The 16,452-nt window shown below is 43.5% G+C and overlaps 1 protein-coding gene across 5 annotated transcripts in view; it reads left to right on the top strand.

Moving 5' to 3' along the window:
* The window catches only part of HDAC8 (histone deacetylase 8), a 184,670-nt gene that overhangs the window by 55,682 nt on the left and 112,536 nt on the right, over positions 1 to 16,452 (top strand). For 4 of the 5 annotated variants that reach the window (XM_019747973.2, XM_074323460.1, XM_074323459.1 and 1 more), the window contains exons 6-7: positions 682 to 759; positions 1,338 to 1,446. In XM_019747973.2, the coding sequence (XP_019603532.1) occupies positions 682 to 759; positions 1,338 to 1,446 (187 nt within the window). Of the gene's footprint in view, positions 1 to 681; positions 760 to 1,337; positions 1,447 to 3,114; positions 3,454 to 16,452 lie in introns of those variants that run through there. The other variant, XM_074323461.1, reaches the window with a different exon arrangement.

Genomic DNA, 16,452 nt, shown 5'->3' with positions numbered 1-16,452 from the left:
GTCTGTTTAAATGGAAAGGAGGCTCTTTTCTAGAAAAGTCTTCCCCCTTCTTTCTCCAAGCTTTAACAGAGTTCTAAAGCTGCTATTAAGGGACAAGACCAGGGTGACTTTCAGCCTTCTGTGTTTTAGCCAGAAAGTTGCTTAGTACACACTTTGGGAGAACTGCATTTGTAACCAAATCTGTATCATAGAAAGGCAATTTACCATTCGGTTTTCACTGTGTAATGCCTAATGTTTATATTAGTCATGTGTTTAAAAGGGTTGCCACATTGTACTTTTGTACTAAATCCTAATAATTGCACTAGAACCACTGAAACAAAACAAAACGCAGAACTTCCAAGATGGTGCCTCGGATCTGACCTCGAGCCCTTGCCCGCCTTTTTGAACAGCTTGTCAAAGAAAGCCTGGGCATGGCTTGGAAAGGGGAAGTCCAGTTATAGTCTGCCATGAATTTGGAAAGGAACCCCCAAACCTCACTTGGGGCCAAAGTTCTACCGCATCCTGTAATGACAGAGATCAAAGACCAGAAGGCTTTGTCACTTTTATTCCTCAGCTCGTTAGCTTTATTATTGCTACCTTCACGTCTGTCTTCCTTCCCATAGCTGCTTTCTAGAGTTCCAGTTGTTGCAAACAGGAGTTGCATATATGAAGTGATTCTTCTGCTGTTTCTTTCCCTGGTAGGTGTGGAGGACGCCTTCAGTTTCACCTCCAAAGTCATGACGGTGTCCCTGCACAAATTCTCCCCGGGGTTTTTCCCAGGCAAGTATCTGTGTGCTTAGTGTTACATGTGAGGAATAAATATTGCAACTTTTCCATACATTTCTTGTATCTTATATCTGGATAGTTCCATGCTATTAATACCTTGTTGGTGCCACGCTATGCAAAATTTGAACACAGATCATCTCAGGTGACAATGATGAGAGGAATGTAATGCTGTTTCTTATTCCAGATGACTTTTATGGACTGTCAACAGGCAGCTCACTTACACTTACTGTATGATCAGATCCACTGTGTAACTCCCAACACCCTGATAGTTGCAATGATATATTAATAGTATGTCAATCTGAGACATATGGAAAGTCAAACAAAGGAGATGATCGCTTTTTTTTTTTCCAGCGAGATGGAAACTTCCCACTTTCTTATAATTCTGCTTCCCCAACATTGTTTACAACAGTTACTTCTCCATATTATTTTTCTGAATTTGATTCCCTTAGAAACCATCATAGGACTGTCCTCCTAATTGACCTTGTGGTCTTCTGAATTCCGATCAGAGAATCCTTCAAGTTTTCTAATTCTCATGTTCTTGTAGCTGTTCACGGTGCTCCTCTCTTTTACAGGAACAGGTGATGTGTCTGACGTTGGCCTAGGGAAGGGACGGTACTACAGTGTGAACGTGCCCATTCAGGATGGCATACAGGATGAGAAGTATTACCACATCTGTGAAAGGTATGGCACTACTGCTCAGCCAGTAATGCTGACAGGTGGATTACATTCTTGTAAGGTGAAACGGCCCCCATTTCACAGAATTCTTGCTTAACAAGAATAATTTGGGAGGGGAAGCCACTATATACCCACATAGTTTTGTATGCTGTTCATTATGCTTATTTGATCAAATTCAGAGATTTTGGACTGCCTGCTGAGTCCCTTGTCTAGTACTTCCATAGCTAAAACCCACATGTGTGTCATCTCAGCCTGGGGGCTCCTTTTCCGTTTTCCATTATGGAGATCTGCTTCCATCCACTGGTGTGAATATTCAAGAGTTCTTTATTAAGAGTTCTTGAGTTTTGTCCGTTGTGTTAAAATTGGAGTCAAAAATCTTCTTGTTGTTGTTTTACATTATGGTTATTGCATTAAGTTATAGCTACTTATAGGCAGACCATTTGTTGCCAAGGTGCAGCCCGTTGGGCAGGAAAAGCCCTACAGAATGGGGGAGGGGGCTGAACTCATATTCGTAGAAAAGGGTTGGTCAGGGTCAAATTCACTGCTGACTTGGCAGTAGAGAAAGTAAGGCTGACTAGGAGTTAGCAAGCCAGTATTACTTAAGGTAAGTAACGTGGGGGGGGGGGTGTTGAGGTGCTTTAGACCCCTCCCCCACACGGCTCAGCTTTCTGCCAACCTCTGATGGAAACAGGGACTTGCCAAAGGAGTCCGCACTGGTCATCATCACTGGCAGTTGTATAAACAAAGTAGGAGTATTCAAAAATGAAAAAACGGTGTGCTTCAAAGGTGCCTCTTAGCTCAAGAGATTTGGCAGGCCGAGTCATCATGCAGCAGCTCCAACCTTTTCAGGATTTTGACCATGTCCCCTGGCTACCTTCATATTGTCAGTCTGCAAAGGCCTATTTTGTGGAGCCTGCCAATGATGGTTTTAATTGCCCTGCTTTGTTCCCCTTAGGCTCTGTTCTGTTCTGGAGATGTGTAGATCAGAGCTGCTTATTAACTACAACGAAGATGTCCTGAGGTTCTGTGTAAAGGGAGAATGATTTTGTTTTGCTCTTAATCCCCTTCTTGACAGTGCCCACCATTTTGTTGCCTTTTCTTTTGGTTTGGTTTTTTTCCGTAACAGGAAACCAGAATGTTCTCTTCGGTGCACTGTGCACAGAGCTTCCCAGAGTTGTTTCCTGGGTCTTAATTGAAAGGTCAGCACCCTCATCTTTTCAGGGCTGCCCAGGGTGTTCAGAATCTCTATCTGCTACCTACTCTTCTCAGTCACAGACACGTCTGTATCGCCCCTGTATTTTCTTCTTGTTGCTCTCTAAACCACTTCCTACTATATGATAAGAAACAAATGTTTTAAATCCCATGCTAATTCAGATTGAAAAATAGCCTGGGTATCCAAATTGATTAGAAGCATTTTAAAAGTGAGTTTAGCACCAAGGAAAAGGTCCGGGGAAGATCACACATGATCCCCTTTACAGAAAACCTGCTCCCGCCCCCTCCCCAATGTACAGGAGGCCAGCATTTATTAAAGGTTCTTCCAGCTTGCCTACTAGAGTACCAGACACTCATCAGTTTATAGTTCCCAGGGCCCCTTCTGCCTGTGGAGCCACACCAGCAGTCTGCTTCCAGGTTTTCATTAGAGGTCCAATCATTTTTCCCTTTGATTTCTTTCAGAAGTCAAGTCTGGTCAGCGTGTTATGTGAAGGCACCTCTGAGTCCAAGGGTGCCAGGGAGGCTTCCTGACCCAAACATCTCTGCCATCTGTTGGCCTAATATCGAATTCCTTTAACAGGAGACATACTTTTATTCTACAATTAGCAATAGGCCTTCAAATGGAGTTTTGGCACAACCTCTCCTCCTCACTCTCACTCTGCCATAGCAATGGCTTACTCCTGTGAAAAGGCCTTCAGTACATCTGCTGTCTCCTTGTCATCCTTTTGGTTCCAGAAGCCCACTGGTTTTCTGGCTCACTCCTGACCTGTGATAAATAAAGGACCTCTTATTGCTGGTTCACTTACAGGATGCTCTACTTTTTTGTTTGAGACTCAATTTCTAGTTTGCTCTGTTAACTGCCTCTCCCTGTGGGATTCATGAGCCCTTTTCCCCTCCCTCTCTCCTTCCCTTCTTTCCTCTCTCCCTTTCTTCCTTTAAGGTTTTTCCCTCGCTATAGCTTTTTTGACTTTGCCCATCAGTCAGTCAGGAACTTAATGGATTCATCTTAAACCTGAACATATCCTCTTTATTTAAAAAAAAATTGGCTTAGGGTTTCTTTCTTAATAGACCATATATGGAATCTTTACATGAATGTTTTCAACACCAAAAGATCTTGGGTTCCATTTTATGTAAAAGACAATTTCACAGTCAGAGCTGCCTGGGTTATTCAATACTAATTTAGAAGGGCAAGGGTCACTGATTCCCAAAAGCTTCCTGTAATTTCCATGGAGCTACTAGAGTTGGCATTACAAGTAGAGCCCTGTTTTGAGTAACAGAGACATCGTTCTCGTAAGCACTCCTTCAAATAGAAGCTATGGCTCCAGTACACAGATGATGGAAGTATATTATGCTCTTTTTAAAAAAATATTTTTATTAAAAATACAGCTATACAATATTATATCAGTTTCAGGGGTACACCATAGTTATTTAACATTTGTAGACCTGAAGAAGTGATCATATGACCAGCAACCATCTGACACCGCACCACACTATCACAATATTATTGACTATATTCCTATACACTACATCCCCGTGACTTATTTGTTTGTTTTAAACTTTTTAATTTATTTTAAGTGTGTTCTTCCGGGACCCATCAGCTCTAAGTCAAGTAGTTGTTCCAATCTAGTTGTGGAGAACGCAGCTCACAGTGGCCCATGTGGGGATCGAACCGGCTGCCCTGGTGTTATAAGCATCATGCTCTAACCAACTGAGCTAACCGGCCGCCCCTTATTTGTTTTATACCTGGAAATTTGGACCTCTTATTCCCCTTCACATTTTCCCCCCCTTTCTTAATTTTTCACTTACAGTTGGCAATATTATATTAATTTCAGGTGTACAGCATATGGTTAGACATTTCTATAATTTAAGAAGTGATCCCCCTGACTAGTCTAGTACCCAATTGGCACTATGCATAGTTTTTACAATATTATTGACTGTATTCCCTATGGGGGGTGGGGGCAAGGTGAAAAAGGGGAAGGGATTAGGAAGTACAAATTATTAGTTACACAGTAGTCACGGGGATGTAAAGTACAGCACATCGTAGTCTTGATTTACATGGAGACCCCCCCCCCACATCTCAGCCAGCAGCACACAATCACTTGGCCTTGATGGGAGAGGAAGGCTGTTTTGCCCAAGGGATGCCGGTGAGCTAGTCCCCAAGCTCTGTCATCTGAAAGAGGAAGTACCACTTTGCCTGTGTATAAGGTGTTTGTTCTCTAATTGTATTTCAATGCAGTGTGTGATAGTCTTGATAATGTTTAAGCTATTACCTAAAGTGCTGTGTTAATGACTTTAGGAGTGTTTATAATTAAGGACTGTGGGAGAGAAGGACAATAACAAGTACATCCTTGCTGTTGGTGCCAGAGAGGTTTTGATAAATAGTAGCATCTCACTCTGAAACCTCAAATCTTGTAGGATGACCAAAGTCCTCGCCCCATTGTGAACTGTGATGATATACGCTCGGTTTGGAAAAGAAAATCAGAGTTGTACTTCAACTTTAGTTTGTCTCCTAACTACTATTTTACAGCCCTAACAGCCAGAAAGCAATTCTTTGCTAAATGTCCAATTATTAGTATGTATCTCATAGGAATGCTGCATATATGGTTCTTGTGGGTATGGATTCCAAATTTACTGAAGTGGACAGTTCAACATTTTGAAAGAAATTGCACATTTTATTAAGAATATTCAACTCTTCAACTTTGTGAGATAATTAAGTACAGACACTACATAAATATTTCATCAAAAGGCAAACACATTGTTAAACAGACTTCCGAATGAATAGGACTTATGAAAGGCTCTATTAAACAGCACTTCTCATTCAATAGCTGTCTTTATATCCACATATGCAAAACTTTGCTAGTAAGTGCTATCAAGCCAACCAAAGGAATAATCTGATTCTAGTGAACTAGGGTTCATAATGGCAGTTATTAAAACAAGAATCTACCTGTATTTGGTCTTTGGCCTGTTTACCTGAATCCTATAGCTTATATTCTATAACTTAAAATTGAAAGAAACCTCTTTCCCCATCAAAGACCACTGACCTAAAGAAAAATTCAGGGATCCCAGAAGTTAAAAAAAAAAAGAACTTAATATTTTCACCTCCTTTATGAGAGAAATATTATACTTTTCTATTTTAAATAATTTTTGTAGGCCTTCAACTGCTTTTTTTCAAACACTTATTCCACTGTGCATGGGCTAAGCAGAATACCCTATCCAGAAAGAACTTATTATCTAGGAAACAGCAAGCTTATTAAAGGAAAAGCTCATTTAAGCCTAAGTTTTTATTCCTGTGGGGAATTCATGTGTCTATCTATACTGAGCTCCACTGCTAGCCATCAAGGAAAGGGAAAAAAACATATTGCTGATACTTCATACACACACAGAGGGTGCGACAAAATGTATACACATTTTAAGAAAGGAAAACTTTTAAAATTGTAATACTCAATAATATACCAATAACAAAAGATGAATACAAGTCACGTGTGACGTCTGCAATGACAAGAGGTGCTCAAAGTGGTTCCCATCAGCATCCAGACACTTCTGATTACGGCCAACTACTGCTTGAGCAACGTTGACCAACGTGTCTGCTGGTATACATTTTTTGGCACCCCTGGTATATAGATACACTTCTGTAATGTGTGATTATTGTGTGATAAATTTCCTTAGACCCCGACATGGCCTCTGAAACACAAGTCAGTGTTGTTTTAAGCACAGGATTCATTCCTGTGCGTCTGGGGCCAAGATTCACCACTCTGAAGGCACTCTGACCTTCCTACAAAAGAATTAAGCATCTCAAGTCACCTTATAGGCTTTTTTTTAGTCTTTTTTTTTTATTAGTTTCAGGTGCACAAGACAAAGTAATACTTAGACGTTTATCATTTATATCCCTCACACTGTGTGAATCCCCCTCCCCCCATCCATTATGCCTCTGACATCGCACAGAACCATTACATTTCCACTGTCTCTATTCCTAATGCTGTACTCCTCTTCTTGTAAATATATATATATATATATATATATATATATATATATATATATATATAAAATTATAGTTGGCATTCATTATTGTTCAGCTTCAGGTGTACAGTGTAGTGATCAGGCATCTACATCATCCCTGAGGTGGTCTCCCAAATGGGACAAGTGTCCATCGGATACCCTACAAAATCTTTACAACATTATTGATTACATTCCCCAAATTAATTTTCAAAACCCCGTGGCCACCTTGTGGTTACTGACCTTATAGGCTTTTTAAAGCATTAATTATCAAGAATAAAGGGGGCGGGGGTACCATGTGACAACCTAGCGGATTTGTGTATGAGTATCTTTAAGTACGCATAGTGATGCTATTTTATTCATTCATTTGGCAAGTGTTTCTTGTCTGCTTTCTGCCAGCACTGTACCTAGGCACTGGTGGTGGTAAACCAGACAGATGAGAGTCCCACACCCTGGAGCTTAGCTAAGTGCCAGGAATTGCAAGAAACATTTATTTGCTCCTTACAGTAACGTCCAGTTTACAGGTCAGTATTCTCATTTCTATCTTACAAATGAGAAAACTGGAGCTTAGATTAATTTGCTTAAGGTTGCACAACATGAAAGGATGTTTGATATATACGTACCATGTTTCCCCAAAAATAAGACCTAGCCAGACCATCAGCTCTAATGCGTCTTTTGGAGCAAAAATTAACATAAGACCCAGTATTATATTGTATTATATTATATTACATTATTATATTATATAAGACCCGGTCTTATATTATAGTAAAATTATTTTTTGCTCCAAAAGACACATTAGAGCTGATAGTCTGGCTAGGTCTTATTTTCGGGGAAACATGGTAGTAAGTGGTGAAGCCAGTTAGAACCCCCGTCTGTCTGCCTGCCTGTTAACCATCAGCTACATTGTCCCCAGAGTGTCACATGGAAGTATGAAATTTCTTCACAAGGAAAAAATACTATCCCAAAGACTTCCTGGAAAATTTTATCTCAGGGGATTGCAGAAAAACCCCTAAAACAAGAAACCATTTAAGTTTGTGCAAATGAACCACATGATCTGCAGTATACACAATCCATTGTGTTTATGTTTGTGTAAGTGCAATTTACATTTTTGCCCCCCTAAAGAATCTCTTAATTCTGAGGATTTAATTTGTAATTTTATGGGTAGAAATCAAGAATAAATATTGCCAGGTTTTACTTCTTAGCTTTGAAATTCCTAATTAAAGTTTAGAAACGTGAAGATTCTGTAAATCTGCTTTTACCTTTATTTTCAATGGAGAAAATCCTGACTTCCTGCTTTAGAAAGTGAATAGTGTCACATGTCATTATATATATAGAGTTCCTCTCACGGAATTAACATCCTTTCCATGTGTTGTGTTTTTTTTTTTAGATTATTATTGCTAAAGATGTTGAACGTTATGCATTTTTGCAACTGTAGACATAATTTATATCATCTCTTGGTCCTGGCAGAAGGCTGTATCTACATAGGGGGTTGGGATTCTCCATCCATGCTGTAAGCTGTTCATCCAGTACCAGTGGAATAAAATGAGAACCAAGGGACATGTCTAAAGGACAATTAAGTGAAATATTTCCTTACACTATTGACTTTTCATGTTAATATTTAAAGAAGAGATGTTTTAATGATGATAGGTTTTTCTTTCATTATAATGATAAGTCACGTAGAATTTATCTTCCACTTGGGACTCCAAACTTCTTATCATTCAGTTTTAGAAGCAGGTAGATAGATCCTCAGTGAAAGGGAACCCAACAATTACAACCTACTCTCTTTTAAAGATTTTTGTTGAAAATAGAGCTAAGACAATATTATAAAGAAGTGATCACCATGATAATTCCAGCAACCATCTGACACTGCACCATGCTATCACAATATTATTGACTATATTCCCCATGCTGTACATTATACCCCCATGACTTATTTGTTCTATACCTGAAATTTTGGACCTTATTCTCCTTCACCTCCCCCCCTCCTTTTTTAATTCTTCAATGACAGTTGGCATTCAATATTATATTAGTTTTGGACGTACAGCACAGTGGTTAGATATTTATATAATTTAAGAAGTGATCTCCCTGACTAGTACCCACCTGGCCCTATACATAGTTATTACCTTATTACCATATCATTGACTATATTCCCTATAACCTACTCTTTTTGGGCTGGGTGATATGGCAAAAGCAACACAAACACATATTCATACATAAATATTTTAAGCAATACAAATTTTTAAAAATTGTCCATTCAATGACAAGGGAAGAACTCTCTAGGAATTTGCATTTGAGAAGAAATAATTATATAGCCTTTCCTCTGTCTTCATCCCCGTTTTCATCACAATCTGAGAGCTGGTGAAAATCCTTTACATACTTATTCTACCTGTCTTCAGTTAGGTTACAGCTGCACCATCTTGACCATCGCTTTGGCCCAGGGATAAAGGTAACAGGAGCTGCTAATTCATTTTATAATAAGCCTTGCACTTCAAACTCAGCCACCTGAAAGTGAGACATTTGTATCAGGTGCTTTTGTTCTGTTTGATAAACTTTTATCCTGCCTCTTCGTGGTGTGGCAGATGTAAAATTGCCTATTGTTTGTGGAAAAATGGATGACTCAGACACTAATTAAATTCACTGTTAATGTTAGCCACAGGTGGAAATGAGGCCACAATGGGCTGTTCATTTATTGTTCCTAGTTTGATGGGTCTTTTAAAATATTAAATTCAGAAACCATTACTTGCCTAAGAATCCAGGCTAATTTGGAAGGGGACACTATGCTTAATTTTCTGGGTTGTCCTGAACCCTCTGTCAGCGAGCTCGCTCTGCCTGTCCGCAGCACGTGGTTATGGTTGCCATGGAGAGCTGGGTTTTTTCCCTTACCTGATCCTTTGAGCTTTAAATCCAGGTGATTAGAGGGACAGTTCTTAGACGCTCCTTCTTCTCCTCTTAGCCAGTGTCTTTTATGACCAGTTCCTAAACTCTTGCACCAGTAGCCCTAACACCATGACCGCCCCCGACCCCCAGCAAGCAGTCTTCATTGGGGATTGTTTTTCCATTTCAGTCAAGCAGGACAGTCTCCTGAAATTCTGTGGGTGTTTTCTGTCACTCTGATGTTCCCCCTGTCTGCTCTCTTCTTACTGCTGAATGATCCCTGCCCCCTGGAGAAAGTGACCCGGTTCTTCCACAGCAGTTTAAGAGGTTTCAATGCTGGAACATTGTCGTGCAGGGAGGCCTGCAGGGTCTCTGCTCCCGCTCCCCATACAAGAACGCAGGATATGGTGAGGCCAAAAAGGAACACCCACGGAGCCATAGATGGGGGAGTCATACCACTTTATTCTCTCTGGCGGCACTATACTCTCACTGGAGGCTGGATACACACTGTCCGCAAACCGCCACCCACACTTGCCAGCCCAGCCGCCATCTTCTTGCTAGCCCCATCCTTCTTCTCTTTCTCTTCCCTTTTTCTCAAACCGCCATCTTTTCCTCTCTCTCTCCTAGCATAGCCACAGCAGTTATATTGTGGCCAATGGCTCACTGGTTACAGCTGACGGCCAACTAGCCACAGCTGATGGCCATGCAATCACAGTTGGCCATTTACTACCTGAGCCAGCACCTTTCTATGTGAGGCCGAGAGCCTGGAAACTTCTTTCTGGGGCTCCGCCCCCACACTCCACCCCTACAGGCTCTCGCCTCACAATCTACGCGACAAGCGTCTTCCGCGAGGGGACCTGTGCGAGGAGCCTGGGGGTGAATGCAATATCCTGGACACAGCCAGGCTCTCTGGGCACAGCCAGGGTTTCTCAGGGCACCACCAGTGCTTCTGGGCATGGCCAGACTTCCTGGACTTCTTAGGGTACCACCTGTCTTCCCGGACACAGCCAGGGTTTCTCAGGGCACCACCAGTACTCCTGGGCACTGCCAGACTTCCTGGACTTCTTAGGGTACCACCTGTCTTCCCGGACACAGCCAGGGTTTCTCAGGGCACCACCAGTACTCCTGGGCACTGCCAGACTTCCTGGACTTCTTAGGGTACCACCTGTCTTCCCGGACACAGCCAGGGTTTCTCAGGGCACCACCAGTACTCCTGGGCACAGCCAGACTTCCTGGACTTCTTAGGGTACCACCTGTCTTCCCGGACACAGCCAGGGTTTCTCAGGGCACCACCAGTACTCCTGGGCACAGCCAGACTTCCTGGACTTCTTAGGGTACCACCTGTCTTCCCGGACACAGCCAGGGTTTCTCAGGGCACCACCAGTACTCCTGGGCACAGCCAGACTTCCTGGACTTCTTAGGGTACCACTAGTTTCCCCGGGCACAGCTAGGATTTCTCAGGGCACTGCCACTCTCTCTGGGAACAGCCACACTTCCTGGACACAGCCAGGGCTTCTCAGGGCACCACCACTCTCTGTGGGCACAGCCACACTTCCTGGACACAGCCAGGGCTCTCAGGGCACTGCCACTCTCTCTGGGAACAGCCCGACTTCCTGGGCACAGCCAGGGTACCTTCAGGGCTCTACTACTCTCTCTGGGAACAGCCCGACTTCCTGGGCACAGCCAGGGTATCTTCAGGGCTCAGCCAAACTTCCTGGACACAGCCAGGGCTCTCAGGGCACTGCCACTCTCTCTGAGAACAGCCCGACTTCCTGGGCACAGCCAGGGTATCTTCAGGGCTCAGCCAAACTTCCTGGACTCAGCCAGACCTCTCAGTGCACTGCCACTCTCTCTGTGCCTCTCAGGGTACCCTGCTGGAACAACAGCGACTCACAATCAAGGTGCTTACATATTCTCAATGGCGGCCAGTCAAGAGACAAAAGCAAATATCCCCCAGTTCCACTAACAACAGTTCCCAAACAAACAGTCAAGCGGTCCATTAAATTAGGGATGGAAGGCAATTCCCCATAGTCCATAGTCATTCACCAGGGCTGTCCTGGGGGTGAGGGATGACCTTGACCTCACCCTCATCTCCCACGGAGGACTCAGCAAGCGTTACCTCCTGGGACTATAAGTCCTGCATCCGGGCTGCCTGAGCAGGAACTTCCCCGGCCCACAGGGCTGCAACGACCTTCGCTTTCTCCGGCCTGTGCTGGTTGGGGAACCGTCCACATCTTTCCACCTCTCCACGGGGCTCCATCTCTGCAGCAGCTGCATGGCTTTTCCTGTGCTGGTGGGAGAACCGTCCACGTCCTCCCACCCCTCCACGGGGGTCCAGCTCTCCGGCAGCTGCTCCTCCTGGTCTTCCTCAGACTGGGTGTTCATACACACAAACTGCTCCACCGTCCTTTGGAGAGCTTTGGCTGGCACCATATCCTGCCGACTACGCCATGTGTCATGCGGGAGACCCTGCTCGCTGCGCCATTTGTCGTGCAGGGAGGCCTGCGGGGTCTCTGCTCCCGCTCCCCATACAAGAACGCAGGATATGGTGAGGCCAAAAAGGAACACCCACGGAGCCATAGGTAGGGGAGTCATACCACTTTATTCTCTCTGGCGGCACTATACTCTCACTGGAGGCTGGATACACACTGTCCGCAAACCGCCATCCACGCTTGCCAGCCCAGCCGCCATCTTCTTGCTAGCCCCATCCTTCTTCTCTTTCTCTTCCCTTTTTCTCAAACCGCCATCTTTTCCTCTCTCTCTCCTAGCATAGCCACAGCAGTTATATTGTGGCCAATGGCTCACTGGTTACAGCTGACGGCCAACTAGCCACAGCTGATGGCCATGCAATCACAGTTGGCCATTTACTACCTGAGCCAACACCTTTCTATGTGAGGCCGAGAGCCTGGAAACTTCTTTCTGGGGCTCCGCCCCCACAAACATGCTCTGAAACTGGCCAGACACAGGAAGACCTTGCTTACAGTGGAAATCATGAGAATTCCACCCTTTAACGTAGGGCTGCTCTGTCCCTTCAGTCTAGCCTCATGCTCTATTGATGTGGCCTGTACAGAGATTAAGTCCAATCCAGTGGCCCACCTGACGAAAAGTCTGGCTGCTTCTGCTGTCTGTTACCCACTGCACGATCAGGAAAGAGCTGTGCCCGCTGGTCCTGAGAGCAGTACCAAAGAAAAGACTCCTCAGAGAAACCCTGTCAGATAAGCAGGCAACAAGTTAACAGGTGAAAGGGGATGAGTGTGCCAGGCGCTAAAGCTAGCACGTTTGCCTAGAGACCTTGAAAGTGTGGCTGAGGAGTGATCTAGAGGTGAGGGGTCTGTGCGTGCTGCAGGTGGGAGAGTCCTGAAGGGAAGGTGAGGCATGGGGGGGGGGTCTTAATCATATTAGGGATGAAAGTAGAAAAATAATCCTATTTAAATGTACAAAAGCCTCCTTAAGTCCGCCTGATGAGAGGAAAGTAAGTCTGAACCGTGGAATATTTTGAGATGCATTTGTGTTACTTTCAAGCACTGGACACGCTATAATTTAAACTAGACTAACATCATTTGTCATTAGCATATCAATTGTTTGTATGTAAGTGGATGTGCACAAAGTGCATAAAAAGTTTATTCTCTGAAGTAGGACAAACATTCCCAGTGCGAGCCTGTTTACACTATTAATGTGCTTACCCAGCCCTTTCTGTGCCAAGATAGATGTATGGAAGAAATGCTTATTTCCTCAGGGAAGAATGAATCGCTTCCCTGTGTTTAGTCCAGTAACTGAGAAGCGGAGCGCCACTTGATTGGTTTGGGATTTCCAGGATATGGAGTTTTGAATTTGCATACAGACCAGAGAGATTTCATCTGGACAAGATCTGGCAGCCATTGCCAGAGACCCAGTTTCCCCATCTGGATCTCATTGAAGTGATCTGGATTTCATCAAGCAACAGGACACTGATCCTAAATGATCCACCAGACACTCCAGCAGAGGCATGTTTAAAATCCATCCTGCCCCAGAAAAATAACTGTTAAAATATGATGAGTTGGACTTACTCTATGTGCAGTACTTAAAAGTAATCAAAATGCATTTCGTTTTAAGTCCCACAAAAAGCACGCGATACCAAGTTAATGATGAAAATCAATCCCCAAACTCTTTCTTGCACACCTCGTTGTGTGACGGCATTGCATAGATTTCCATCATCTGGGAAAGGAATTCTATTTTGAGGAGCTGTACCAAGTGCTAACTACATGGCCGGACTGCAGCTTTGCATCGTAGGGGGCGTCTCCTGGGTAAAGAAGAGTGAGGGAAGGGTGAGGGGCATGTGCACTGTTAACAAATCATTATTGTCTACCTAAGTTGGAAAATCAGAGCAATTGAATAAAAAAGAAGAGGTATCAGATATATAAGGAGTGTAGGAAATATGATTAAGAAACAAGAAACAGAGATACAGAGCTGGGAGTCTACCTGCATGTATTAAACTGTGCTCTAGGTAAATTATGACTTCTTCAAGGCTTAGAGCAGAGATGTCCAAACTGCTGCCCGCGGGCCAACTGCGGCCCATGATCCATTGTTAACTGGCCCACAGCAAATTCCAAAAATATATTTAGTTTACTTAAATAAACCAGGTGAGGCAATACGTACTTCACCTCTAGTGAGTGGCCCGGCTGTTTGTGTATTTTACCGCATATGGCCCTTGGTGAAAAACATTGAAAAAAGTTTGGACACCCCTGGCTTAGAGAGTAAAAAGTAAGTGCAGAGAGCATAAGCATAAGCTGTAAATATACATGCAAATGTTGTAACTACAGTTTGGACCGACTCCTGGTCTCCCGTTTTCCCCAAGGGCATCCCTATCCGGGGTCTGCAAAGGCCGAATAGCTGTTTGGCTTGCAGTCTGATTTTTTTGCCTAAGAAATCAGAGAAGTCGGTTTCAATTTTAATAATGTATTCTCCCAACCTCTATCTAACAGAAAGCCACTTGTATTTCTGCCCCTTCTTAAAGTGAATTTTGTGTTTGGTGAAAGGTAATAGATTGGCAGCACTGGAAAAGGAATTACTGTATTCCCAGAACAGGTATAACCTGGCAGTGACACTCTGAAATTTCTCTCTGCCTTTGGGGAGCATTAGAGCACGATTCAGAAAGTCACGGCTGTGCTGTGCTGTGCTCAGCTCCACAGCGTCCTCGTGGGCTGAAAGAATGAACACAGCACTCCGAGGTCCCGACTTAGGGCCCTTCACTCATTCATTCAGCATTTGGGAGTGCTTACTGTGTGCCTGATGTGGCAGAAGACTTTCGCAAATGTCGTATCATTTAATCCTCACAATAACCCTGAGAACGAGAGAATATTCGCCTGGTTTTACAGAGAAGGAGACCAAGGTTCAGAAAAGTGAAGTGATTTGCTCAAGTTGCTATGCAAGCACTGGATCCAACTTTGACCCTGAACTCCACATTGTGGAAGCTGCAAAGAGGGTGGCTGAGACGTGTGTCCAAAGAATGTGACGCAGAGCAGAATGCCATCTGTGCTGTGGGAGTGGTCCTGGTGGCCTCAGAGCAGTGAAATGCCCTACCCCAGGTCACATAAAGAGCCATTAGTACAGCTACCGTTAGGATGCATATTCTTTAAGTCTTCTTTCAGTTTGATTTGGTTTTTCTTTAAGCTTAGCTCTCCAAACCAGCCTGCCTCTCTTCCTATCCCACCCCCTATCTGAATAATGTACACTCTACTTGCTGCGGCCTCTTAGAATTAGTGTTGTAATTCTGGCTCTGACGATCCAGTCTAGACCACTGGTGAGGTCCTTTAATTCTGGATGACTCACTTTCCCTTGTGTGAATGAGAATGGTGTACTTCAAAGAGGTAAAGAGATAGGTCATAACAGACTAAAAATAGTAAACAGCCCTTTTTTTTGTTGCCAAGGTGACATATAATTGACGAGTAGAGTTACTACCAGGCATGTTAGAAAGACATGCCAATTAGAATCTATGTTTCTATATAATGGACTCAGCAGTGAGAGAAAAAGATGCCCATATAAAATGTCAAGAAACTACATCTTGAAACTTGAAACAGCAAAAGCAATGTAAAGATTGTTTGTTTCTTTGGGCGGGGGTGTGGGTTGGGTGTTTAGGGGTTTGAGGTTTTTTTTGTGGCTTTGAGGTTTTTGTTTTGTTTTGTTTTTTTGTACTAAAGACGATAATGGAACCAGTACAGCTTGTCTGTTGCTAAAAGCAGAAAGAGAAACTTGTAGGAAATTAAATGACTTCTGGATATGTCCAAGAGGTACCCATAGCCTGAAACAAAATGTTGCATCGTCCTCCTCACAGGGACCCCCTCCCCAATTTCCTCCATCCCTGATATTCAGGAAGTCACTGAGGCATTTTCCATATGCTGCATCCCCTGGCAGGTTGAGTTGTAGAGTGAGTGAGCAGTACCTGAGTTGAGAGAGAATTGAGGGAATTTAGAGAAAACATAACTGTGAAAAGTTGAACAGCACCCATTTGGGACTGATCAGTGATACTTTGGGTCCTTAACAGAATCCCCCTCTGAATCCCATCCAATGCAATAGGTTTAAAGTTTATATTGTAGAAAAGGCTTTCCAACTGGCAGTAACTCTTCTCAGGGTGACCTGGGGAGCTCACAGCATTAGTTACAAATAGTTCTCTCTGCTTTCCTGCATCCTACCCATCTTGTTTTTTTCAACATTTCTTTAATGCCTACATGAAGTCTCTAGAGGGTGCTGAGAGTGCTTCTTGGAAAGAAGACATGATAAGGCTGGTCTAAGCTGGTTTGCAAGCTAGAAGTCAGGAGACCAAACCTACTGGGAGCATGCACGGGTCAGAGGTCTAGCTAGAGGGACACATTTGAGGAACTGTGACACCATGTCTCTGGCGTCCCATTGCCCTGAGATGAACCTTTTAGGATTTTAAGTATTTGTAAATGAACAAAC

Source organism: Rhinolophus sinicus, chromosome X (genome assembly GCF_036562045.2).
Source record: "Rhinolophus sinicus isolate RSC01 chromosome X, ASM3656204v1, whole genome shotgun sequence".
Taxonomy (NCBI): domain Eukaryota; kingdom Metazoa; phylum Chordata; class Mammalia; order Chiroptera; family Rhinolophidae; genus Rhinolophus; species Rhinolophus sinicus.
The sequence above is the reverse complement of the archived record's forward strand: the minus strand, read 5'-3'. Positions and strand labels throughout refer to the sequence as shown.